A 27,793-nucleotide genomic window follows, 5' to 3' on the forward strand; every position below is an offset into this window, starting at 1 on the left:
TATATATATATATATATATGTGTGATATATATATATATATATATATGTGATATTGCAATAAATTATAAAACTCTAAATAATGCATCTATTATTCCATTGCCATTTTAAATCCAATGATGGAATACGATATGGTAATTACAATGGAGAGATAGGGGCAGTGTAAACACACACACTGTATTATATGAAATTCATTGAGCAAATCGAAGCGATATGAAAGGGCATTTCTATATATTTGCTGATCGTTGTCGCCGATACTTTGACGTACACATTACAGAGTAGTGAGATTCACATTCGAGTCTCCGAGTGACAATTAGTGCAATTACCATACTCTTTCCCCCTCCTTTAATTGGAGAGTATTCGTAACGCGTTTCTTAGCTAAGGCTTACGTTGGCTTCATTTTAATTTATAGGTCCTCTACAATATGAAGTGTAACACGACAACAGAAAGCGGTCTCAACTAATGAGTGAAAGGATTACCAATAGAGAAAAGCTGCAGTACTGCAGGAATTGATTTATTCGCTCGCCAGCCGAGAGATGGGGAAGTTTAGCAATCTCTTTACTTACCTGAATAAATGGATACCGCGTTGAAATTTACTCATGTAAAATGATGGATGTGAATTCTCCCACATTGAACTCTATTGTGGAAAAAATATTTCTTATTTTTTGCGTGCTTTTATTTTGTGCTGGTGCGGAGAACCCGGCTTTGGAGGCTTATATCCCTGGGGAGATTCTGATAGGTGGCCTGTTTCCTATACACCAGAAAAGTTCCGGAGATCGAACAGTATGTGGCGAGATCAATTTAGACCGAGGTGTGCAGCGCGCAGAGGCCATGTTGTACACAATAGATGAAATAAATAAAAATTCAAAAATTCTTTCGAAAATTAAATTAGGCGCCAAAATCTATGATACATGCGCACGAGGAACGTATGCATTGGAACGTTCTCTGGAATTTATCCGTGGATCTTTTACTTCTATAGATTCGTCAGATTTCTTCTGTGATGATGGTTCTAAAGCGAGAGCTAATGTAACCTACGAAAACGTAGCTGGTGTTATAGGGGGCTCGTACAGCAGCGTCTCGATCCAGGTGGCCAATCTTTTGCGACTTTTTAAGCTTCCGCAAATTAGTTACGCGTCCACGAGCGCGGATTTGAGTGACAAGGGTAGATACGATTACTTCACGCGAACTGTGCCACCCGACAATTTCCAAGCCAAAGCTATAGTAGATATTGTGGAGTACTTCAACTGGACGTACGTCTCCACCGTGGCATCAGAAGGAGATTACGGCCAGTCGGGCATTGACGACTTCAAAGAAAAGGCCGTGGCACGAAATATCTGTATTGCGGAATCTCTGAAGATATTATCAAATTCAAATCCATCAACATTTGACCACGCCATTGTGAAATTATTAGCAAAAGAGAATGCAAGGACGGTGGTGTTGTTTTTGCGTATCGAAGACGCGACGCAATTGTTGGACGCCGCCAATCGGAAAGGAGTGTCCTCGAGGTTTGTCTGGATAGCAAGTGACGCATGGGGGACGCAAGAAAAACCCGTACTGCAAAACGCAAAGGTTGCCGAAGGAGCACTGACCATCGAGCTACAGTCTAGGACGATTCCCTCCTTCAATGAATATTTCATGTCTTTGACGCCTTACAACAACGACAGGAACCCCTGGTTTCCGGAATTCTGGGAAACTGCCCACAACTGCACTCTGTCCAATACAACGAAAGGGCAGGGGGATAAAACCAAGTGTTCGGGTAAAGAGAAACTGTCTCCTGAAACATTTAAACAGGAAACGAAGGTTCAATTCATTTATGATGCCGTTCACGCTATGGCTCGTGCTATTGACGCAATGCAGAGTGCGTCCTGTCCGACAGAGGACTTGTGTGATGAAATGCGTCAAATAAATGGAATGATTCTGAGAGATTTTATACTAAATACTACCTTTGACGGTGAGTAGTAGCATCATTGAATTACAAGTAGTCAGTTGTTTTTTCATCTGTAGTGTCCTCTTCTGTTTGACACGGGTTCACTGCCACTCAAAGACTCATCGAGGTAGATCTTATCCCACTCAAGCAGTTACTGGTCCCCCTTTTCGTGACTTGAAGCATGCGTCTCTTGAAGATAAAATGTCGTATCACTGTCGAGATTCAATATGGCTATATTCAACAAAATTGAAATATTGCGCCCGGCTTCACAAAATAATAGAATGTGTGATAATTTCTTAAATGGTTTTCTGTTCGGTTTAGGAAGGTATGAACCGTGTATTCCGGCACACAGAAGATAATACAATTTCGTACTTAAGTAGTCAATAGATGCTCGGTCTTTTTTTTTTCTTACAGGCTTTCATGCTTAAAGGATATATAAGTTACATCGGGCAGAAACGAGAAGAAAATGAATTGAGATATCTTTTCGGTCGAGACGTTATTTCATTGAATATTTCCTATGGGGTTAGTGGGAGATAGCAAATCGCTTTTCGTGACAGTGTCAAACAGATTGTTGTCCCCACACGAGAGACCGTGCACAATTTAGTCTGATAGCAGTGCAATGTTTGACTGGGTGACCCTTCTGGCGATACTCTGATAGACACTGAATGTTTTCACATTGTCTAATCAAGATGGGGATGATAGATCTAGAAATTAATGTGACAGTTCTATTACTGTGTAAAAGCTTGATGATTACTTTGGCAGAATGAAAACGTTTTTTTTTTCCCCCTACATCATGACGACGGGAACCCACAATAAAATATGCCATGGTATTGCGTAATATTTCAAAAACATTGTATCTCATTATCTCTGTTTCAATACCGGGTTTTAGTGTTGGTACTTTGGATTCAATTTCCGTCGAAACACGAATCCCCAAGAGTGATTGGATGAAAAGCTCGATTATATTCCATAACTGGGTGAACGTATTCCAGATCGGGATGGTATTGCATTACAATTTTTTTTTTTCAATTTTACATGTGAAGTTTTTGTTTTTTTTTTTACTTTGAATAGACAAGTTGGAACTGAAATATTCTAATTCTAGAAAATATTCAGACGGCATACTGTTATTTCAAAATTAAGGTTGTCTCTCACGAGATATCATAACTCAGCAGCGAAAACGAAATCATTGGAAGTGAGATGATCAGGAGAAAGCACATGATTCATAGATACAATTTGTCTCATCATGAAATTCTGTATGAAACACGCTCATAGCACCACTCGATATTATCTAGATATTTTTTATTTTATTTGGTGGGGGGGGGATTAAACAGGATTGTTGCTTCTCTCTTTGAAGATTTGAAAGGGAGGACGTGTGGACCTTTTGTGTGGGTTTTTTTTTTTGGGGGGGGGGGGAGGGGGGACCAATGAACATATGACTCGCACACAATTTCAACACTATTATAATTAAAATAATAAACCAGTCTTAGAAGTTATTAAAGTAAGAATTTTTCATCAAATACATCGAAGTATCAAAGTTTTTGTTTTCACCAATAAATGAAAGCATGAAACTTTTTCATACAATGAATCAATTTTTTATTATTAATTTATGGAGGATACTAAGATATAATTATCAAACTTATCATGAAAATCATTTAAATGCGTCCTTAGTAAATGAAAATATCAAAGCTTTTACTGTGGTTCACTTATTCAGTTTTGAATTTTCCCTCATAGTAATTCAGAGTTTCAAAGTTTACATTAGTTAACTAAAGTATAAAAATGAATTATAGCAGATCTTACAATAGGTATGGTTTCAAAAGTTTTTCAATGTATCAAAGTTCAATAGTTGATTATCTCATCCATGTTTTTCATAGGATCTTCATGACAATCATAACGACATATGTAAGGAGAAGTCTTTTTTTCCCTTCTCTATATTTGTTTCTTATCCTTCTGTGATATTTATGTCAGGGTATCATAAATTATATTCAAAAATTAAAATCAAATTTTGAAAGCGTTCACTACAGTAGACCTTTGTTAACCACGATAAAGTATGTTGTTTTGTCAGAATTGATCAAGATAAAAAAGTATTCTCTTGCACTAGTATAACAATATCAACCTTCATCGACAGCAGCATATTATACATTGTTATAAATCTGCACCAGTGAAAACACTACAGAACATTGGCTATAAATCTAGCAATGTTACTTCGGACTAGGATTTCAATATTGAACTTTTGTACTGCTGTAAAACAATACCTCATTGATACCAGAGTATGCTTCTTATCAATAGATTGACAGCATTCGTAAACAATATGTAATACAATAATTTATCTTCCCCTTTTGTGCAGTAGCCTCAGCACCAAATTCACTATATCATAAAGGTTATACGGTATGTTATAAGATTATCTGTCGATATACCTACGAAGAAGAGATCATTTGTTTTTAATTTTGTGGGGTGGGGGTGGATACAGTTGCCTATAGTCACTCTAGGCCTTGACTCCCCTATAAATGCACAGAACAATCGTGTGTATATTCTTCACTGTTGACGTCACAGAACAATCTGTGTATATTTTTCACTATTGGCGTCACAGAACAATCGTGTGTGTATTTTTCACTATTGACGTCACAGAACAATTGTGTGTATATTCTTCACTGCTGACGTCACAGAACAATCGTGTGTATATTCTTCACTGCTGACGTCACAGAACAATCGTGTGTATATTTTTCACTATTGACGTCACAGAACAATCGTGAGTATATTTTTCACTGTTGACGTCACATAACAATCGTGTGTGTATATTCTTCACTGTTGACGTCACAGAACAATCGTGTGTGTATATTCTTCACTGTTGACGTCACATAACAATCGTGTGTATATTCTTCACTGTTGACGTCACAGAACAATCGTGTGTGTATTCTTCACTGTTGATGTCACAGAACAATCGTGTGTGTATTCTTCACTGCTGACGTTTCAGAGAATGTGTATACGATTACACTAGTTCTGTAGGAAGAATGCATTTAGAAAATTTCTTTTAACAAAAAATTCAAAAAGCCAGAGATTCCTAAACTCAAAGCACTTTATCAACACAGAGTGTTTTCACTCTGATTTAAGTAAACACTAATTCAGAGGTGTTTTTATGATTTGCTGCATGTGAATTTTTTAAAAACTCTATGTAGGAAGAAATGAATGCTGTCTACTGGATAAACCCAATGTGTCATTTTGAGATGTAGAAAATGCAGAAAATTCATTTCTTCGGAAAATTGTACTCCTAGAAAGACTTGCGAGTGCACATCTCATTTCAATATCCAGTCATTGTCTTTTCATTGTGATAGATTGCAGCCACATCATAGTTTTACTTATGCTTATTTAGACAACGTCACAATTAGGACACATTTTCCAAAATCATCGTATTTCAGAAAATTCTTATAAATGTTCTTTATTCCAGGAAATATTATGTCAGAACGTTAGTAAATTTATTGCTTTCTTGCATGTAAATCATTTTCTAAAACAGGATATAAATACAAAAACCCAATCGCAAACTTGCTGAAAGCAGAACTTTTACATTTTTTTTATCTTAATTTTTTTTACAATACATTTTCCACTACTTCATGGTGTTTACTAAATGTATTTATAAATCAAATATGCTTTTACATATTGTCTGCAAACATATGTTTTAAAAAATCAAACAGTTTTCCTTTTAAAAAGAAGAAACGGCAGCCATCGACACACAAATACAAATTCTATTCAGCAACATCTTTTAACACATTATCCATGATGCATGCTGGTGGGGCTTCTTCCTTCTTTGCTAAATAAATATGCAATACAATAAGTTACAGTGCCCGCCTGTAGACGTGCATGTACATCCAAAATAGGCCGCTTGTTTGTCCCACTCCTGACGTGATAAATGTGTTTAATAAACATTTGCCTCCTCAATATCCAAGTCCAACTATCCTATATTGAAGGAGTTCAAGGACACGTATTTGTATGGACGTTCCACAGAGGCAAATCCTAGTTACTAGTGTTTAGTAATTGATTGCATTACCATTAGATATCATTTACACAATGTGAATGGCGTGCTACATTATGTTGCGGAAAAGAGGGGTTAGAATATAGAATAGAATAAAATAGAATAGAATAGAATATTATTTATTTCCATATTAGGGCCCTCTCGGACATACAGCATACATGATTGTTAACATTTCAATGTGCAATGTTTATTTTTTTAAAAATGATGATAAAAAGAAAAGAACAAAACAAGAGCAAAATATGCACTATTAGTGTGAGCAATGTTCATACATGAGACATTTTGAACATGATGATACTTATTTGTATTATATGTAAGTACCACCGTGTATCTTAATGCAAAACAGTCAGAATTACACACAGAAAAAATAAAATAAAAAATATATACATGTACATAACAACTCTACATGTAATAATAGTAAAGGTAGTATAAGTACATATGATTAACTCCACTGTAATGCAAAAGATACCACGGGACGGTGCATTGGTACTAGATCAACATGTTATGTTTATAATGAGTGCATATGTGCAATATGGTTTCATATGGTTCACACATAATATACAGTAATACTAGTAGTATGAGCTTAGACAATGTGCATATATACAAAGAGAACTGACATTATGACATAGGGATGTTGGATGTAGAATTTTACGAGTGAGACAGAATCTGTTTGATATTTTTACCATTGCAAAGCGTGAGTGAAATTATTCTTTAAAAATCCTCTCTCACGAGTGAAATGAATTCTATATCCAACACGGAAGCATCCAGTTCTCTGTTGATCACATTTTTCTTCGGTTTGTCTTTTGCCTCTTTTAGTTGTCTCTTTATCGAAGCTCAAACCAATATTGTGCAGAAAATATAGCACCTTAAAGGGGGATTAGCTGTGAAAGTGATGTCAACCACTAGTTAAAATAAAAAGATCTCTCAACGGCATGGTAATAGATATTAAGGATTTACAAAAACTTTTATTTGTAAGAGAGAGAGAGAGAGAGAGAGAGAGAGAGAGAGAGAGAGAGAGAGAGAGACCTAATAAAACTACGTTAGATAACCACGTGTAGTGTAAAGAAATATATAAGGAAGAGTTACTGGCTTGCAAGACACTAATTATCTAATTACCCAACTCACATATTCGTATGCCTGCTTAGAGGGTAACAGTGTTTGAAGTCATTAAGTACTAGTGTTATTGCTGAAATATGTACGGGTGGGAGCACTTTTCATTGAATTAAATTTTTGATGACAAAATGACAGTGAAAGAAAGACTTAAAAGATGTAAAAATCAATACATTTGAACAATAAGACAACTTCAGTTCAATTTTGTTATGGTTATATTCAAAGATGAAACATGGAAAATTTAATTACAATACATATTAAAAATTTAATGTGACCATTCATATCGCAGATGAATAATCCGGCAATGAAGGTCCGGTTGTTATCTTCATAATTTAATGTTATTGTTATTTTTCACAGTGCAAACATCAGTTTTATCAAATGGAAAATATACAGCATTTGAGTTAAAAAATTGATAAGATATACAAAAAGAAAAGATACGTATTTGGATATGCAAAAAGAAAATAGAAAATTTCGTACACTAAATTATTTTAATTACAGTGTAGGTTTATATACAGTAGTAGCACGTGTTTCGTGTACACCAATGAAAAAAAAATACAGATACTGCACGCATAGGAAGGAATGAAATGAAGTTTTCTTTCATATTTTTATCGGTATAAGGCGTCTAGAGTTTGTCCATGCAGACTGGCATATAAGGGGAATTTGAAATAGGTCAGCCTTTGAAACGAGAAGACAATCACATGTTATATTTGTGATAAGACGTGATAAGTAGAAAATAGTCGTTGTATTTAAAAGAAATCTGCCTATCTGCTGTAAATGTTTATTTCCGATTACATTGATTGGGTGAAATGATTTCACGTTTTAGACAGGTGTAACTTAGGCTCCTTCAATGAGCGCTGTGTCTGCTATTGATCCTGATAATTACGAGGCAGGCTCCCACTATTCTCCGTGGAATTTAGAGCTAGATTCAGACTTACAGCATCTGATGAACTCTGGGTTTCTATCAATCTGACCAGTCTGTTCCGCATTGTTGTCTAAGACATTGATCTGTTGTTCATTACCACAAAAAATCCCATTAATTAAACCAAATAGTCGTGCACTCACTCTGTAATGTACACGTCAAGGTCGGTGTTGAATGTATTCAACGCAGAGCGAAATGATTGAGTGAATGATTGATCGATTTGATTTTTATTAAAACCGGTCAGACAAAAATAGAAATATAAAAAACAAACTAAAAGCGTAACTTTAATAAAGTCATTATCAATTTGATTTTCTTCAGATGGCTATGGTGCTCGTGTCCAGTTTGACGAAAAGGGCGATGCGATGGGAAGATACAACATCATGAATTTTCAGTGGAACGAGACTTCTCGTGTCTATCAGTACACGGTGGTGGGGAGCTGGACCGATAGTCTGACACTAGACACAGAAAAAATTACCTGGGCAGGGCGAACTAAAGAAGTGCCGCCGTCGAGGTGTAGTCGACCCTGCGCATTCAACGAATTCAAGTTTGTTGGTAAAGATGGCGACACTTGCTGTTGGGCCTGCATTAAATGTCAGGAGTGGGAATATTTGAAAAATGAATTTGCTTGTGAAGACTGCGGAGAGGGGATGTGGCCGAATCCGGACAAACGTGGCTGTTATAGACTTCCGGAACAGCACATAGATATCGTATCCGTGTACGCCCTGATTCCAGTGGTCCTGTCTTGTCTAGGTTTGATTGTGACCCTCGTTGTCATAGTTACGTTTCTTAAACACAACGACACTCCCGTTGTCATGGCGTCGGGGCGCGAACTTAGTTACATGTTACTGAGTGGCTGTGTTTTGTGTTACTTAGTTACATTCGTCCTGATAGCTCGTCCATCAACTATTACCTGTGCCATTCAGAGAGCTGGAATAGGACTAGGGTTCTCAGTTATTTATTCGTCACTTCTCACCAAAACAAACAGAATCTCGCGTATTTTTGACAGTGCCCGTAAGTCTGCTAGAAGACCTCCATTCATCAGTCCGAAGTCACAGATTGTGATTACTTTGATACTTATATCTATTCAGGTGCTATTCAGCATTGTTTGGTTGGTTTTAGAACGACCAGGGACCAGACTATATACACCTAAAAACAAACGAGATGAGGTGATCCTGAAGTGTAAGACTAACGACATCTCATTCCTCGTGTCCCTGCTGTATAACATAATACTCATCACTGTGTGTACTCTATATGCCATAAAGACAAGAAAGATTCCAGAAAATTTCAACGAATCCAAATTTATTGGTTTTGCTATGTACACTACCTGTATAATTTGGCTGGCGTTTGTGCCTATATACTTTGGGACTTTAAATTCTTTTGAGGTAAGTCAGCTTTCTGTTTCCATTTCGTCTTAAGTAAATCGGGTTTTAAGGTTCCGCTTGAGGTTAAACATAACTCGGTGAGATCAAACTGCATCGCAGGTTATCTGCACTCCTGGAATAAACAAGCTAATGAAATTTCCATCTCAATTAATTAAGAATAAATAAAACTTCTGCAGTATTTTTAATTAAGGAAACTTGAGCAGGCCAAATTGCGTATTGGAAAAGCTATTGCATAATGCAGAATTGAGTCTTTTCTTCACCATATTAACTCTCTGTCACAAATGTCATTTTAGATGTATTATGTGTTCTGAAAAGTGCTACAGTTGTAGTTGAAATGCTTACAAAACATCATCTTGTTGCAATACGATGCGTAATCCATAAGAATGTTAAGTTTCAAAACGTTTATCATGGATCATACTTACACCCCGCTAGACCTTTTACTATGACACGAAATCGATCATCATCCCTCCCAATTTAGCCCCGAATCTGTGATCAGCGAATCACCTATGTCATGCCAATTACTATTACATTATAAGTCATATGGTTTGTTAATATGCGTGGGGTCCAGCAGGCCGATCTCTGTATGACCACAGTTGACGTCACAATGACCCTTCATTGTACTAGCTAAACTGGTACCCTGTTGACCTCGCTTCTTTCGTGTACAACAGGTAATCGCCATTTTTTTGACAGCCAGGATTTGGACTTCTCGTTATCTCACGCGCATAGCGAGAATTCCTTTCAAAACAACAACGAAGCTAACTTTGACGTCACAGTCGACTACACTATGTACATTACGAATATAGAGTGAATTAGGAACACTTCTAGTATACCGGTCCCCAAAATATGGCGCTAAAATGTGTGCCGTTTAGTATATATATACGATCGCGTTAGCGATCAGTAAAATCGCTAAAACGGAAAAAAATCACAAAAATAAGCCCAAATTCAACTAGTTCTTCAACCCCTCGATCTGATTAATGCAAACAACAGCTTAGATGATTTTATGTTATAAGGTAAGAATTTTTTAAAAACTATATTTGACTTGTCGGGGGCTTTTATTTTTATCGCACGATTTTCATTGCTCAGCATCCGAGGCGAAAATGCAAATGGCGGCGTGTTTACATTCCGCTTAGCAACGGCAAGGGAAATAACTGTTCATGTACAGTCGCGTGCTTCTGGGGACCGGTATACTAGAAACTTCCCGTGAATTATTATATACTTTCACAATTCCATCTCTTCTATTTTCTTTAAAAGTTCGCGGGCATATATCACACGTTATATGTCCGGAAACATTGCGGCCCGCAAACATTACGTCACAATCAATAAACAAGCCGTTACTACGCCGTTAATTTTCAAAATTTTCGTGTTTTTCATCTTTTACCCAGTTAAACCAATAAAGAAATTGTTAGAAATAAAATTATTGTTAGTTTCTAAATGAAATTAAAAGTTTATAATAAAAAGGTCATAGACTTTGTATGGGAAAATATGACGACCGTGTTTTTTTTTTTGTTTGTTTTTTTTTTTTATCGTGGACAGACCTTGCAAGTTCAGTCCTTCTAGATCTACGCGCCAAAAAACTCGGTGGTCATATTTTCCCATACAAAATCTATAACTTATAAGTATGAAGCGCGAGCTTCGAGAAGGCTACAACGTAGTCGTAGTGCGTAATTCTCGAAGCTAAGTAACGTCATGGAGTAGACTTTGACGTCATAACTAGAAATCGGCTCAATTGGGCTAACCAAAATATCAGTGCATGACCCGTTGTTTGTGTGTAGCACCAATCAGCGGGGAACCAGTTTATGTACTAGCTCGCCTTGCAAAAAAGAAAATGCATAGTATTAGCTCGTTGTGCAAAAATAATTTTAGAAATCGATTGATTATTTGGTTGTTTTGTGTTCCGTCGAGAATTTTTCACTTATGTTGAGACGTCGCCAGCTGTAGGTGAAGTACCACAAATTTAGACCAACATATGTATGATTAGCGCTCAAGGCCGTAACGTTGAGGGTTCTTTAACGTGCTAAAGCCTGGCCGTAGCGGTGAGGGTTTTTAACGTGCTAAAGCCTGGTCGTAGCGGTGAGGATTTTTAACGTGTTAGAGCCTAGCCCTAGTGATGAGGGTTCTTTATCGTGCTAAAGCCTGGCCGTAGCGGTGAGGGTTCTTTATCGTGCTAAAGCCTGGCCGTAGCGGTTAGCGGTGAGGATTCTTTATCGTGCTAAAGCCTGGCCGTAGCGGTGAGGATTCTTTATCGTGCGGTAGCCTGGCCGTAGCGGTGAGCGGTGAGGGTTCTTTATTGTGCGGTAGCCTGGCCGTAGCGGTGAGCGGTGAGGATTCTTTATCGTGCTAAAGCCTGGCCGTAGCGGTGAGGGTTCTTTATCGTGCTAAAGCCTGGCCGTAGCGGTGAGGGTTCTTTATCGTGCTAAAGCCTGGCCATAGCGGTGAGGGTTCTTTATCGTGCTAAAGCCTGGCCGTAGCGGTGAGGATTCTTTATCGTGCGGTAGCCTGGTCGTAGCGGTGAGCGGTGAGGATTCTTTATCGTGCGGTAGCCTGGCCGTAGCGGTGAGCGGTGAGGATTCTTTATCGTGCTAAAGCCTGGTCGTAGCGGTGAGCGGTGAGGATTCTTTATCGTGCGGTAGCCTGTTGTGACACCGCACCACATTTTAGATCATATCCGAAAGATCCGTGATTTTCACTTCTAACTTGTATTATTAGCAAGGTTTATTATCATTACTTATTCAAAATCACCTGCTCGTGAGATTCCTGCATAAAATGCTAAAGAAAAATGCCAAAATTAATTCCAGTATCTCAAATTCTGAAGCATTTACATTTTGAGAGAGAAACGTATGGTTTTTGGATAGGGTCATTTACAAAAGTGCAATAGCGCATCAACACGACACAAAACGCTCTCGCGCTAACAGATCTTAACACAACGCGCCCTCACGTTAATAGATACAACTGTACACAACGCGCCGTCGCATTGTCACAAAACACAACATCACACTGACATAACTCGCGCCGTCGCATTGTCACAAAACACAACATCACACTGACATAACTCGCGCCATCGTGCTATACAACTACATACAACGGGTTTTCGCGCTATACAACTATATACAAAACGGGTTATCGCGCCACTACAACGCAGGTAAAAGAGTATAGTCAACGAAACGTAAATCTCTCGATAATGACATCATAGTAGAATAGCGCAATATTATTACTTCAAACGTAAACATTTCGTGACGTATTTTTCTAAAGGAAAACCCAAAATCGAGTAAAATTGCATTAGAATAGGAATAATTATCTTCCCATTTGTTAATTGCGGCTGTTAATGCTGATTTTCCTATCGCAAACAGCCTTTTTCCGACGTCGCTAACGCTTGTAATGCAAGTGTTTTGTAGTATGCATTCTGATTGGCTAAAGCACTGAGATTGAGGCAGTTAGACGAACATTAGCGAAACGAATTTGTCATTATTGTGTAATCAATGGTTACGGTTACGATTTTGACGTCATGATACAATGTCGCAAAAACAAAACGTCAAGTGTAATTTTGTTATGCGCCTCATAAAAGTAAGATTAAGAAACAAATCCCGCAAAACTCCACGAAAACAGACAGCGAAATGCGAAATTACATTAGAATAAGAATAACTATCATCTATTTTGTGTTTTTGCGACAGTTAATTCTGATTTAACGGTCGCAAACATCCGTTTTACCGACTTCGCTAACGCGTCGCCGGTAAAACTCAGTTTTCGACCATTAATTCCGCATTAACAGTTGCAAAAAGCTAATGAATAGATAGTTATTAAATAATTATCTGTCAGAAATAATGAGATTTCACCACAAACATGTTTCATCTAATTACCGTCTTCCCGGGAAGAACGCATGCCGATTGAAATGGTCTACAATCTTTAGAATCTGTACTTTCTTTCTTCAATGATTGGTGAAAAATACATGACGGTAAATTTGTTCATTTATTTCATTGGTAACTGTCGCCCATTACAAGGGAATATTTTTTGACAGACTGATTTTCGTTCAAAACATAAAAGAAACAAAACGAAAAGACTTCTTCACTAATGCGCCGCATTACAGGAATTCGCACGTGAATACTGTAAGCGGGTTTTAAGAGTGCGGGGTGTGTGGGTTTCATGCAGATACTTTCAATATCTGCATAGCATCATGCTATTCATTTTGTTCAAAGAACGTGCATGATTTTGAACAGAGTGATTTCTGTAAGTGATCTGTATTTCTATAATTCATCATAAGTCATTAACAGACAGCACATCACTGTAGATTTCATGTCCAAACGTCTGTAAATATTAGACACAATCTGTATATTTGATGATGAAATTTAATCTTTCTTGAAAGCATATTTTTTTCTCTCTCTTGGTTTTTCAAGGGCCAAAAATGCTGTTATTTTATGTTATTGTATTCATTTCAAAATTGTTTCACTGAAGAAAATTAAGATGATGATGATGAGAAAGCTAGGTTATTGCCTTGTGATAATGTTAAATCCATGTTACATTCAATGAAATATACGGTTACATCTATTGCGCATTGAGGAAAGTAATGATTTCCCTTTATGGACTTGTGAGTTTTTTCACGTGTATGTAATTAGGCGTTGCCAGTAATTTGCATCGCTGTTCAAATAAAATTCTTATTCACATCACAGATCTTTTCTTGAAAATAACAAAGACTTTAAAATGCAACCAAAAAATGTATGCAATCATGCGCGCGTGAAAAGGACAAGCACTCGTCGTGTTCCTGTATCCTTATCTGAATGTCTCAGGTGACCAATGGCGATTTGGACGTTTTTCGTCGTGTGTTAACGTTTGATCATTTTCAACTCAAATATCACTGGGTCACTTCTCACCCAAAATTGACATGTAGTGGTACTGGGGGTCTTTGGAGTTAAGAGGAATTAGTTTTTGATTCTAAAATTTCTTCCTCCGCCCCTGTGGGAGAGGCGAAGTCAAAACCTAGTAAAAACAGACATGTTTTTACTCCAGGATACTTGGCAAACTAACTACATAATAGTGACGGGTAAGGATACTTCTACCAAACTTCGAATTCCGTGAGGACCCGGGTAATAGAATAGGTCCTCAGTACCCCTTACTTGTCGTAAGACGCGACTAACTGATAAAGAATGCCCTTATGCCTCTGTAATCCTTATTTTCTAATACTAATAACATGCAGTTTAGGAACTAAGTGTTTTTTTTTGTGCCTGTAATGTACATAAAGGACATATTACATGATCACGCAGTGTGGGGGTTAAGCGGATCTCAGGCCAGGTTTTGGAAGTGTGTTGAATTTGCTTTACACGTTTTTCTTTGGAAATGTTTCTGTGATTTACACAGGCCGTGTCGTTGATTTACACAGACGGTATCGTTGATTTTGAAATGTATAACATTTCCAATGTTTTTGTCTTTTGATATATGTACGAATGGTAGCAATAGCCATTTCCTCATGAATGCGCCGCAGTTGTGAACAATGCGCGTATGAATCTTGATGAATATAGTACGTCAATTTCAACGGCTGGGAATTTTGACAGAAATATTCATCTAAGTGCAATGTCCATATGAGAAGTAAACTTTAATTTCAGTTTTGAATATAACTGAGGGTTACATGGTGCACTAACGCTCTTCATGAAGTACGCCGGCGGGAAGCGTCGTAATTCATACCTCGTGTAATTTCAAAATGATTTTTTTTCTCTCTCTTAAATGGTATTTAAAATGAAGAATTATAAGTCATCAAAAAATCTTATTTTGGTTCTCCTGAAAAATGGGGGGATTTATAAGAGGAAATTCGGACAGCATCATGGATATTACATGATTGATTTCATTCCTCACAACAAATCTGGAGGAGGATTTACATCACTGAGGGGAATTATGTAGCAATTGATTTTAACAGGATTTCTAACACTGAACCATTCACTGTCCATCCACGCGTCAGAACTTTACAGCGTGTTTTCTTTAATTCAATAGACAATGCAATAACACGGTTCCATCTGACTGACGGTACTACTGTTAGCGGCAGAGGGAGTAGTTTTGTATGATAATAATAGTTCTTTACAAAGTACTCGTAAATGAATCGGGAATGTGTGTAATATATCCAATGATTAAAGTTGGACGATTTTAAGCGGAAACGATCCTAGAGAGCACAGAGAGGGGATTTTACACTGTTGAAAACGTCGTGCATGTCCGCACAATTTACACAATTTCAGATGCAGATAAGATACTAGTGCAGATAAGATACTAGTGCAGATAAGATACTAGTGCAGATAATAGTAGATATTGTGATGTCTGTTGTGACTTTGAGAGTATCTGTATATTCCATAGCCTAGCTAGCCCGATTGTGATGTTCGTATATTTTATTGCTTGCGTTTCCCCCCCCCCCCCTACCGAATTCGTAAATCAATGCTGTTTTCAAAGCATGCTTGCATTTTCCACCCCAAATCATTAAGGCGATTGTTAGAAATTCAATACACCGACGTTTTACGACATAAAATTATTTTATTTTAGATAATGTTACATAATGTTTCATATTCAACAGTAAAGGATTTGATTCAGAAATCAGTTTAGATTGTAAAGTAATATGAATGTAATTTGTTAATACATATAGATATGTCTATTTATAGACACTGAAACTATAGCCGGAAAAAAATATTTACATAAATCGTTTCTACTACATGACCAAAATCAAATAAAGTTCAAGAAAATGAATTATTAACGATAGCACGTTATGCTTCCTGTGTTCATACAGTCATGCATTTTTTCACGTATTTTATTTATCTAATAAGTCACACTTTGCTAACTGTATTTAACAGAATGAATTTGAATTCTGCTACATTTCCGGTACATAAAGGTCGAAAATTACAGATTCGGTTTCTAAAATTCTAACTTTGATGCGGATTTCATAGAAATCAAATCTTGACGCATGCACATTCGGTAGTATAGATCTAACGGTTACATGTGCATGTATGACAATGTACTGGTTCAAAGTAAAAAAAAAAAAAAAAAAAAAAAAAAAAAAAAAAAAAAAAAAAACAATAACCCGCACATGCTACTACTGCTCACATCTGTTAAAATGAGTACATGCTTTAGTTCGCATATGTTAATATTCATGAACGCCGTATATATATGAACATGGCGTTATTTTTTTATTCGTAGTTTAATGCGAATTAATTGATTAACATACTGTCGTCTGATCGAGACATCATCACACGGATTCTTCTGAATGGCTGCTGATGATTTTTGTATGTAAATGATTAGATCTAGATCTGTAACTTGTGATTTATGGGCTGCTTTAGTAATTATCCACACTTAAGTTTCTGGCATTAGGCATGTCTAATTGAAATCAAAGCAAGCAGTGTTTGTCCTTCACGAATGCTAACGATCGTGGTAAAAATCTAATGTGGAAAAAGTTCTACTACCACTAATAGAAGTCGTGGCCTTTGACCTTGTGCTTTATATGAAATAACGGACACAATTTACAAAGTGCAAATACGACCATCTAAGATCAAATTCCTCTGAAGTTAACACGTCCTATTACACCAAATGCAATCCTAGCGAAGCTACCAGTAAGATCTGCACATATTACGAATGCCAAGCCTCTCATGCCTCCACCTGTTGCTATTCAAACGTTGTAGCCAAATTAAAAGTTGTAGACAGACAGAACGAAAAACAGACACACAGACATACCGTAAAACAGACTGACAGACAGACATACACACAGACAGACAGACATACACACATACAGACAGACAGACATACACACAGACACACAGACAGACAGACATACACACAGACAGACTGATACACAGAACAAAAACAGACTGACAGACAGACAGACAGACAGACACACAGATCAAAAACAGACTGACAGACCGACATACATACAGACATACACACAGACAGACAGACACACAGATCAAAAACAGACTGACAGACAGACAGACAGACATACACACAGACAGACTGATACACAGAACGAAAAACAGACAGACAGACATACACACACACACAGACAGACATACACAGAGACAGACAGACATACACAGAGACAGACAGACATACACACACACAGACAGACATACACAGAGACAGACAGACATACACAGAGACAGACAGACATACAGAACAAAAACAGACTGACAGACAGACATACACACAGACAGACAGACATACAGAACAAAAAACAGACTGACAGACATACATACACACAGACAGACGGACAGACACACAGAACGAACAACAGACAGACTGACCTAATCAATATACATCGATCTTGACCCGGCGGAGATCAATAGACAAGCGTTGTAATGTAAAGTCAGAAACATCATTTGTAGAAATAAAAATACTACTTTTAAGGAAATAAATTTCTCCACATTTTGACTTTGATTCTTAATTTTTTCTTGCTACCCAACTGATGGGAGTGTGTTTTTGAAATCAGAAATATTTCTATCAGCAGGTGTTACAGATCCCAACATTCCAATAATTTTATACCCAAAGGCAGCATTTCCATAGTTCCATCAACACATGACACAAATCCCAAGGTTCCCAATACAATACCGCCTCTCCCACGGGCCGCCTCTGCTGTTAATATTTTATGTTTGCAGTTTTCGGATTTTTATCTTTTTCTTACACTACCCACATTTGCCTGTTCCCAACTGTCGAACTTCTACTATATAAATGTGATCATTCCTTTGATCTTGGCAAATCTAATCGATCCATGTCTTCTTTTTTTTTGTAAAGAGATTATAGAATCTGACAAGGAAAATAAACTAAGCAACACTGACTGTGCATCTCCTGCATGTTCTAAAAGAGGAAAATGCAGAGATATTATCAGTCCATTTCCCTCTGTTACAGACACACGCCCTCAAGAGATCCTCTCCAAATCGTCACAGCCGTGGGTTATTAATAGAACACTTGATAGTTCTTGAAGATGCCAGTATGTTGATGTAAAGGGCCGTGTCACGTGTCACGCTGGTTCGTGGACACAATTATGACATTTTAATTAGTTATGTCCTTCCCCCAAAAAACAGTCTCACCAGAAGCATGAGCAGTACATTAGGTGAAAAGCTTGCATTATTAGAATTGAGATTATACTGAGATATTGTTTCGATGAATATGTGTAAAAAATAAAAATGAAACACGAAGACGTTTAGTAAAGCTTTAGCGTTTTCATTTCAAATCTTCACACACACACACACACACACACACACACACACACACACACACACACACACATATATATATATATATATATATATATAGCAGGAAAAGACTACTCAGATGTATTTTGTTAATGTCTTTTCGGGGGTGGGGGTGTTGATTTTTTTTTGGGGGGGGGGGGTGCATTTTGTGGTATTGCGATCGTTACTTTAAATAAAAACCGGCCTTTTATTGTCGACTTCTGCATAGACTGCCATCGGATACAGAAACAAAATCTATCTGATGTGATGTAAAATCTAAGAGACTGCGCTTGTTTGTTTTCTAACTATTGTATTGGTCAGATTCTTCCGACGAAAATAGTCTGCAACCAATCAGGTTTGTGTAGAGGAGAACGTAGAGGTCACGTGTGGTAGCAACGTCACCAAAACGTTTAACATGTTGATTGTACCTGGGGACAAGATCAAAACGTCAATGTTTAACAAATAAAAACCGAAATTCATATAATAATGATTGGTTTTATATAGCACTTTTTCCAGCGTATGCTGCTCAAAGCGCTTTACAATACATTATAACCCCGGCAGACCTTATATCAATCTAGAACTTTCTCAGCTTCCTGGGAAGGATACAGCATACCCCCACCCCCTTAAAAGTAACTTAAGCCCCTATCTTTGCTCATCACAAAAATATTAACTGCTGTGAAGAAGAAACGTTAAAAGGTATTGTACCACAACATTTGCCAGAAGTGGTGAAACTCAAATGTGGATTCTAAAAAAATTTTTTTTTAGTAAATTTGAAATTACAAATTTTTTCTTGAATTAACATCATCAAAACGTATGATTTTTCAACCGCTTGCTATAACTGTTACGATATAAAGATCTGCGTTTTATGATATCTTAAATAATTTGTGTAATCTTCTCTACAATTTTGCGGAGTCAGTTTTTATTTACAAATGTATGAGACGTTCGCCTTCCGGTAAAGTGAAAAGCACATGGTGATTTAAATATCTTTTTACAGTGCTCTAATAATGTATCAATCAATATAGTCCCTGTTAAAGTTTATGTTTGCAGCCGATGTTATTCCATTTATTGCACATTTCATCGTTTTACAAAGATATTACATATACATTTGACAAAACAGCAAACATAAATTCAATATGTTTTTTTATATTAAACACCTGTTTCTTTAGATCATTTAGATTAGAGTGGTTTTGAAGTACAAACATAAAACGTTAAGAGGCAGAGTATTTCTACCACTCGAATTATTAATCAATAATTATCTATTAAGAGGATTAGTTTTTATGCTTATGAATACGCTGCTATTACCTGGTTCTGAGTTTCCATAATCCGGAATATTGATTTTATAGATATCAATGAAATAGATGAAACAGAGTTGTAATTGACAAGACGTATTCATCCGCCCAGTGTAATGGCACCGGGTGAAAACTGTATAAAAAAGTTCGAATTTGTTCATTTTGATAAAGGTCTTTCTACACACGGAAAAAAAGTGTTGAACAGTTTGTTTAAACAATATCATCCTAGAATTTTAATCTGCATGAGGTCGAAGTCGTGCTTTAAAGGAAAATGGACATGGGTTTGGTTTTTAAAATCATTAATGTGTAATTAATGATATGAAAATACTTGATACATGTACGTGTAAAACATGCCATTAAACTCAAATTTCAAAAATTGGCGCAAAGCTGTGTTCAGAACAAGACTTCCTGTTTGTATTTTTAGGCCTCGGTGGAAAAAAATCCTTTACAACCAAAATTTCGGTGGTGTTTTTTTTTTTCCCTTCGTATACGCACCTTGAATCATTATTATTTATTATTATTATGGTCATTTATAAAGCACAAAATTACCTATAGTTTCTATGCGCTGTACATGTTTGTGCTAATAATCATTGATAATATACTTATAAAAGACCTGCAAGAGCTATAAAGAAATTGGTTCATCATTAGCTAATATCGAAATGATGATTTTTTTTTTTTTTTTTTTTTTTTTTTTTTTTTGGACAATCTTCGGCTGGTGACAGACGTTGATTTCCTGTCTTACAAATTGCGCGCGCATTCATCTCACTTTGGATATAAACACCGTGTTTACATACACGATTTTGGGAGCCGGAATTATGTACATGTAGATACATGGTGTGTCCTGTGTAAAAATATTTCATTTAAATTCACTTATCTATGAAAGATCTTTACATCTATTTCGAAAAGGCTGATCAATAATTGTGTCCATGCCCCTTAAATAATGCAATGTACGTATATCATATCGCTTTGATCTTAAAAATTCTCTGGTCTCAGTTACATACCATTTACCGGTGGAAATAGAACGGTATGATTAGAATTCGTAAATACTTACTGTATTGTTTCCTCATTTATTTTATATACAGGCTCTTTTGAAAGGAATGCTTTGTTTATATGCACCGTCCTGATAATATGCAGATTGACTTTCCTTTAAGTTTGTCGGCATACAAAACACTTGATCTACACTCGGGAAAAATATTTTAGTTTTTTTTTTCTAGCCACAAATATTGTTTAAATAAACATTCTCAACTAGTTCAATCTGTTCAATCTGTCTAGAATGGATGTCAAAACAACATAATTCTAAAAGCATCTGTTTCAGTTCGGCAGTGAAGTGTAATAGGTACTCAGACGACACGATTGACCCAGTCATACCGTGCTCTCTTGTAGAAATTTTTGCTGTCTAAGACACAATATGTTTCGCAGTTGTGTATGGTATAATGGAAAATAAGTGTTAGAGGAAAAAAAGAAACTATTTTACGCCATCCTAACCATATACGTACTCTCTACGTGTCAAAACACCCACACCACAACAAACAGTTTTAGAATTCTGAATATGTAAAGTTTTGTGTTTGGTCGCGCTCGTCACTTAAATGTACTACAAAGTCCCCTTTGATCTATACTCGAATTCACATTTCAACAGATGTTATAAGAGGGCTGAATGATAAAAAATAAAACACCAGTATTTAGAATTTCATTTCTCTTATCTAATGTTCATAAGCCTACTCAATTGACAAACTGAAGGCATACTGTGTTGACTTTGTGACGAATTAAAAGTGGAAGTCATATGGAATGACATATGCTAGAATTTGACGTTTTCTAAAAACTCTTTCGTTTTTTTTAACTCATTCGTTCATCCGTTTGGGCTGCTGAGAAGGCGAATTCAGTCGGACCGGTACTTATTATTATTGCATAAGAAAATCATCATTCTTTTTACGCTAATCACATCTTTTTACGCTAATCACATCTTTTTACACTAATCACATCTTTTTACGCTAATCACATCTTTTTACACTAATCACATCTTTTTACGCTAATCACATCTTTTTACACTAATCACATCTTTTCACACTAATCACATCTTTTTACACTAATCACATCTTTTTACACTAATCACAGAGAGGTGAATGATTGAGCTACATTATTGTTTTAGACTATTGATTATACCGGTAAGCACTTCCGTCACGGGGGGGGGGGGGTGCTCATTGTTTTACAGCTGACCACTAGAATGGTAATTGCATGCAATATGGCCCTCTCGGTGATATAATGAATCTTATTTTCATAGCAGATACAGCTCATGCATCGGAAGCCAGATTCGTGGACTTTATTATTTGTTGATCCGCCCTTACTGTATGCAGGTCCCACCATTTCCAATAGGCTTTACCGGTATATACCGTGCGTATGGATTGATTTCTCCCGCCCATTCATGAATGAAAAAGAAATAGCATTTAAGTGTTTTAAAAGACACTTGAGGAAAATTTTCCATATAATTACATAGCTTCACAATGATTCAATCTTGTTAGTTGACAATACTCCTCATAGTAAATTTCACATTCTAGTATTTCGTAGTTCTACACACACACACACACACACACACACACACACACACACACACTCTCTCTCTCTCTCTCTCTCTCTCTCTCTCTCTCTCTCTCTCTCTCTCTCTCTCTTACTAAAATGTGAATTACCAGTAACGATTCTAATTGGTTGTTCGTATTTATCAATCTCAGAGCAAGGCCTTACATATATTTCCTTCGGACAGATGTGTTTATTATTGCATGAGTAAATGTATGGTATCAGCTGCAAGAAAGGCGTTTACAAACAAAATCATAAAGAAGATTAAAAACCCATCTACAAGTTTACGATGGGAGAAATAAATCCCGTAACATGTGTTCATTAGCATCCAGTGTCCTCTAACTCTCGTGTCCTTCTCGAACTCTCTCGTGTCCTTCTCTAACTCTCTCGTGTCCTTCTCAAACTCTCGTGTCCTTCTCTAACTCTCTCGTGTCCTTCTCAAACTCTCGTGTCCTTCTCAAACTCTCGTGTCCTTCTCGTTTTTTGGTTGTTTTTTGTTTATTTATTTTTTTATTTTTATTTTCAAGCGACACAAGCCTAGCGTCTCTTGAATTTCTTAAAATAGATTAAAAAACTTGAGTCCGAGAGAAAAGAACGGTTTCTAACTCGCACTGGTTATGAAATCTGTATTTCTATTTCTTGAACAAGTATAAAATTCTATGCTTGTTGAAAAGAACTATGCATTACAACAGTAACAGCACGTTGAATAACAAAAACAGAATCAATATACACAAGGTCGCGGTTACCTAATGTAATCACGGTTCACAGGAAGTGATGAAACAGGAAGCAAAACCGCCATGTTATCACAATCACGGGCGGATCCAGAAAATTTCAAAGTGGATGCGACCGAAGTTTGTACTTTTTTTCGCATTTAAAAGGATTGAAAACACCAAAGTGGTAAAAATGAGCATTTTTGTTTAAAATGTTCAATCAGAGGTGGAGTTGAAACCCCCACTACCCCTCTAGATCCGCCACTAATATAAACTATGATTCAGTGTTTTTGGTATTATATGAACACGTCATTACATTTTTGTTCGACACAATTTAAAGCAGACTTTGAAGATCACACGGAGTGATGCTCGCCGTAGATGTCGACATTGTAAGATGAGAAAGGGTAGGTATACGGCTTCCCAATCTCTGTGAATCTACAAAAAAAAAAAAAATGAAGAATCCAGTTTAGAAAATCTTAATGGTACCTGTATAATACACATAATTATATTACATCAGAAGAATTACTTAGCATAATAACTATACATAATGCATCGGACGGTCGCTGACTAGGACCGTCGCTATAATTTTCCCCTTAATATCCCTTCTTTTTTCATTTAAATTGACTTACGCACGAGGAAGCAACTCCATATAATACACTTAATGGATTTTTTGCCATAGAACACAGTAATAACATGCAATACTTATCTAGGTACCCCTGTGTTATTTTTGTTTTACGAGATACTTAAAGCTTGATGAGACTTTGAAACACTAGCAATGCCACCTCTCTCTCTCCCTCTACCTCTACATCTCTCTCTCTCTCTCTCTCTCTCTACATCTCTCTCTCTCTCTACATCTCTCTCTCTCTCTCTCTCTCTACATCTCTCTCTCTCTACATCTCTCTCTCTCTCTCTCTGTCTCTACATCTCTCTCTCTCTCTCTCTCTCTCTCTTTCTCTCTCTCTCCGATGAAACCTGTTTAGTGAGAACGTCCTCACAATGTCTAGAAGAGAATACACGGCTATGTTATTGTAAAGGCTGTGTACTGTGTTTGGTATAGCTATAGGAACACCTATAAAAGTGTCTATGATACTCTCTTTTGAATTATGAAAAAGCAGTCTGAGAGAGAATATTAGTAAGGACATGTCCTCACACCACTTGTCCTCACTAATCTATATTTTGTAACTACATCTTCCACATGCTGTGGGTCTAGTTTATGGGGACGTAATTGTGAGGACAGAATTAAAAATTGTCTTTGCTATACACGTTTTACCACCTATCCCAGGGCCGTAACTGCCGATGAGGCAGACGAGGCAACTGCCTCGTCTGATTTTTTGGCAAAAAAGAAAATAAAATTATATAAATGTTATATTATAGGATATATGTTTAAAATGAAGACAAGCACCTTTGTCTTTGACACCATATTACGATTCTTTACATAGTACAAATGAAACACAAACATGATAAATTGGGATTTAAAAAGTGTCATTTTCAGTCGTAAAGTCAATCGGCGGCCCCCAATCCCCTGCCTCCCCTGATTTAGAACCCTACTTACGGCCCTGTATCCTCTCTCTCTCTCTCTCTCTCTCTCTCTCTCTCTCTCTCTCTCTGTATTCCTTTCTTTATCTCTGTATATCTATATGTAACTCTTTCTTTCTAACCCTCTTTCTCAAATTGAGTCTTGATTTACACATACAGTACATGTAGATCTCCCTATCTATATTAAGAGATAATGAACATTCTCATTAGTTTTATTGTTTTCACCTGACACGGTAGTTCACTCATTACTCGGTAGATATGATTGCTATACTATGCTGTACACTCATTGCCCGGTAGATATGTTTGGTATACTATGCTGTCCACTCATTCCTCGGTAGATATGATTGGTATACTATGCTGTCCACTCATTACTCGGTAGATATGATTGGTATACTATGCTGTCCACTCATTGCCCGGTAGATATGATTGCTATACTATGCTGTACACTCATTCCTCGGTAGATATGATTGGTATACTATGCTGTCCACTCATTACTCGGTAGATATGATTGGTATACTATGCTGTACACTCATTGCCCGGTAGATATGATTGGTATACTATGCTGTACACTCATTGCCCGGTAGATATGATTGTTATACTATGCTGTCCACTCATTACTCGGTAGATATGATTACTATACTATGCTGTACACTCATTGCCCAGTAGATATGACTGCTATATTATGCTGTCCACTCATTCCTCGGTAGATATGATTGGTATACTATGCTGTACACTCATTACTCGGTAATACAGTCACCAATCGGTTAACGATATATAGTTAACCAATCCTACGAATATCAAACAAACAAGCAGGCCTGCTGCATACTATTATATTTAATATATGTAAGCTTGTTGGATGTATGCGATTTGTGATTTTGCATCTATTCTGTGTTTTCATTATTTAATTAAATCTATATGTTATGTAATTAAGTATACCACTTCTTATGGTTGATATTTTATCTGTCATACAATTTTAACATAAGTACTAACTCACCACTTATTACATTATACATCTTCAGTTTTATACACATAATACATACTATCGAATAAGAATTATGGAGCCATGTCGTGCTACGAGCTGGATCCAGTTACAGAAACATGGTACAGGGTCTGAGGTGTAGCACCTGACGACGACCTCAAATTCTTGCCTGATGACGATCTCAAAATTGTTGTCTGGCATAATTTTATAATTTATGATTAACAAAGTAATAACTAGTGGCACTCTATTATCAAAATTTTCTTTGGCGACCCTACCCTAATTCTTTTCTGTATATATTTTAGTTATTTCACATGTATATACATACTTACATCCATATTACTATCACCTGTTACTAATATTAATAATTATTTAAAATTTAAACCATGGGACAACCCATACGTCCCATACGGAGCATATGTATGTTACTACAACACACTTCAACTTCACTATGTTGGTGCATTTGGGAGGTGTTGGAGGGTGAGGCTGGATCGCAATGAGATGGATAGTATTATGGCAGATAATACAGTCACCAATCGGTTAATGATATATAGTTAACCAATCCTACGAATATCAAACAAACACTCATTGCTCGGTAGATATGATTGGTATACTATGCTGTACACTCATTCCTCGGTAGATATGATTGGTATAGTATGCTGTACACTCATTGCCCGGTAGATATGATTGGTATACTATGCTGTCCACTCATTACTCGGTAGATATGATTGGTATACTATGCTGTCCACTCATTACTCGGTAGATGTGATTGCTATACTATGCTGTACACTCATTTCCCGGTAGATATGATTGGTATACTATGCTGTCCACTCATTACTCGGTAGATATGATTGGTATACTATGCTGTCCACTCATTACTCGGTAGATATGATTGGTATACTATGCTGTCCACTCATTGCCCGGTAGATATGATTGCTATACTATGCTGTCCACTCATTACTCGGTAGATGTGATTGCTATACTATGCTGTCCACTCATTACTCGGTAGATATGATTGCTATACTATGCTGTGGCAGGACTCAAGAATTAATAGACTGCGGCTTTATTTGCCGTTGTTTTCCCTCGGAAGCAATATGTCGGTCGTCCTCGCCGTCATATCCGCGTCCTCCTCTCTGTAATGTCGTCTGCAGCATCCCTACTGTGGCCAATACCGTGCTTTAATGAGGTATTTTGTGCTTTATTAATCTGAAGATTGTAAAGTATCTTAATCAACGACAAATTCTCCAAGGAACGTGAAACTGCGCACATTCATTAATTTGAATAATGGATCGGGAAAAGATCAGTGAATTCAATTTTCTATATTTTGTTTATACCTCAACAGCTTTATAACTCTGATGTTCATTTTTGATATCAAATTGGACAAAAATAGCTAGATGATATCATTAAGCATGATCAATATTTTGATATTTTCCTCAAAAGGTAATAAAAGTTTATCTAAGGCTTCTGATTGGCAGTTTAGTTGTAAAATTATATGTAGAATTACTTGGAAATATTGTTTCAAGAAATTTAAAGTAACTCTTAAAAAATAAATATTATATTCAAGACTTGAAAATATAAGAGGATGCTTTTTGCCATCATTATTTTTCGAGTTAGCGCGTCGTGAAAAGCATACTCATTGCTGGCTGTTCATACCCTCATGCAATTTATTTTTCATATATCAATTTCTTTCGGAGCATTACCAGCTGTTAAAATATTCACACTATATTTATAACCATTCACACACACATTGTTCATATTCATGAGGAAATGGCTATCAATTCAATCGAAGGTAAAAATATTGGAAATATGAATACATGTAGCTCAATTGTTACATGCTTCAATTTATTCTTCATTACTATATGAGGAATTTACTCTACCCTGAAAATCCAAAAATTAAAGGGCATTTGTAAAATCTGAAACAATTCTGAGTGTATGCTCCCTAGCAGTACTCCGAATCCACATTTTAACACCATACAAATATATCGAACGCGGACTTATTTTAGCGGGATTCAAATTTCAGTGACTTTGGCGGTGAAGCAAGATCGCTAATTATTAGGAAGGCTAAAATATTAAAATCTCTATCTATTCATTATCATATATAGAAAAAGCACTGTATCATGATTCCACTAAGTAGTACCTTAGCCCCGACTGCGCCAAATTTTAAATACGCAAACACAAG

General features: G+C 36.6%; 1 protein-coding gene across 2 annotated transcripts in view; it reads left to right on the top strand.

Annotated features, from left to right (window-relative positions):
- Nucleotides 1-27,793, top strand: part of LOC125654484 (metabotropic glutamate receptor 3-like) — a 50,116-nt gene that overhangs the window by 1,427 nt on the left and 20,896 nt on the right. For both annotated transcript variants that reach the window (XM_048884446.2, XM_048884447.2), the window contains exons 2-3: nt 410-1,948; nt 8,290-9,353. In XM_048884446.2, coding sequence (XP_048740403.2) covers nt 604-1,948; nt 8,290-9,353 — 2,409 coding nt within the window. In that variant the 5' untranslated portion in view covers nt 410-603. The remainder of the gene's footprint in view (nt 1-409; nt 1,949-8,289; nt 9,354-27,793) is intronic.

Source organism: Ostrea edulis, chromosome 7 (assembly GCF_947568905.1).
Source record: "Ostrea edulis chromosome 7, xbOstEdul1.1, whole genome shotgun sequence".
Lineage (NCBI taxonomy): Eukaryota > Metazoa > Mollusca > Bivalvia > Ostreida > Ostreidae > Ostrea > Ostrea edulis.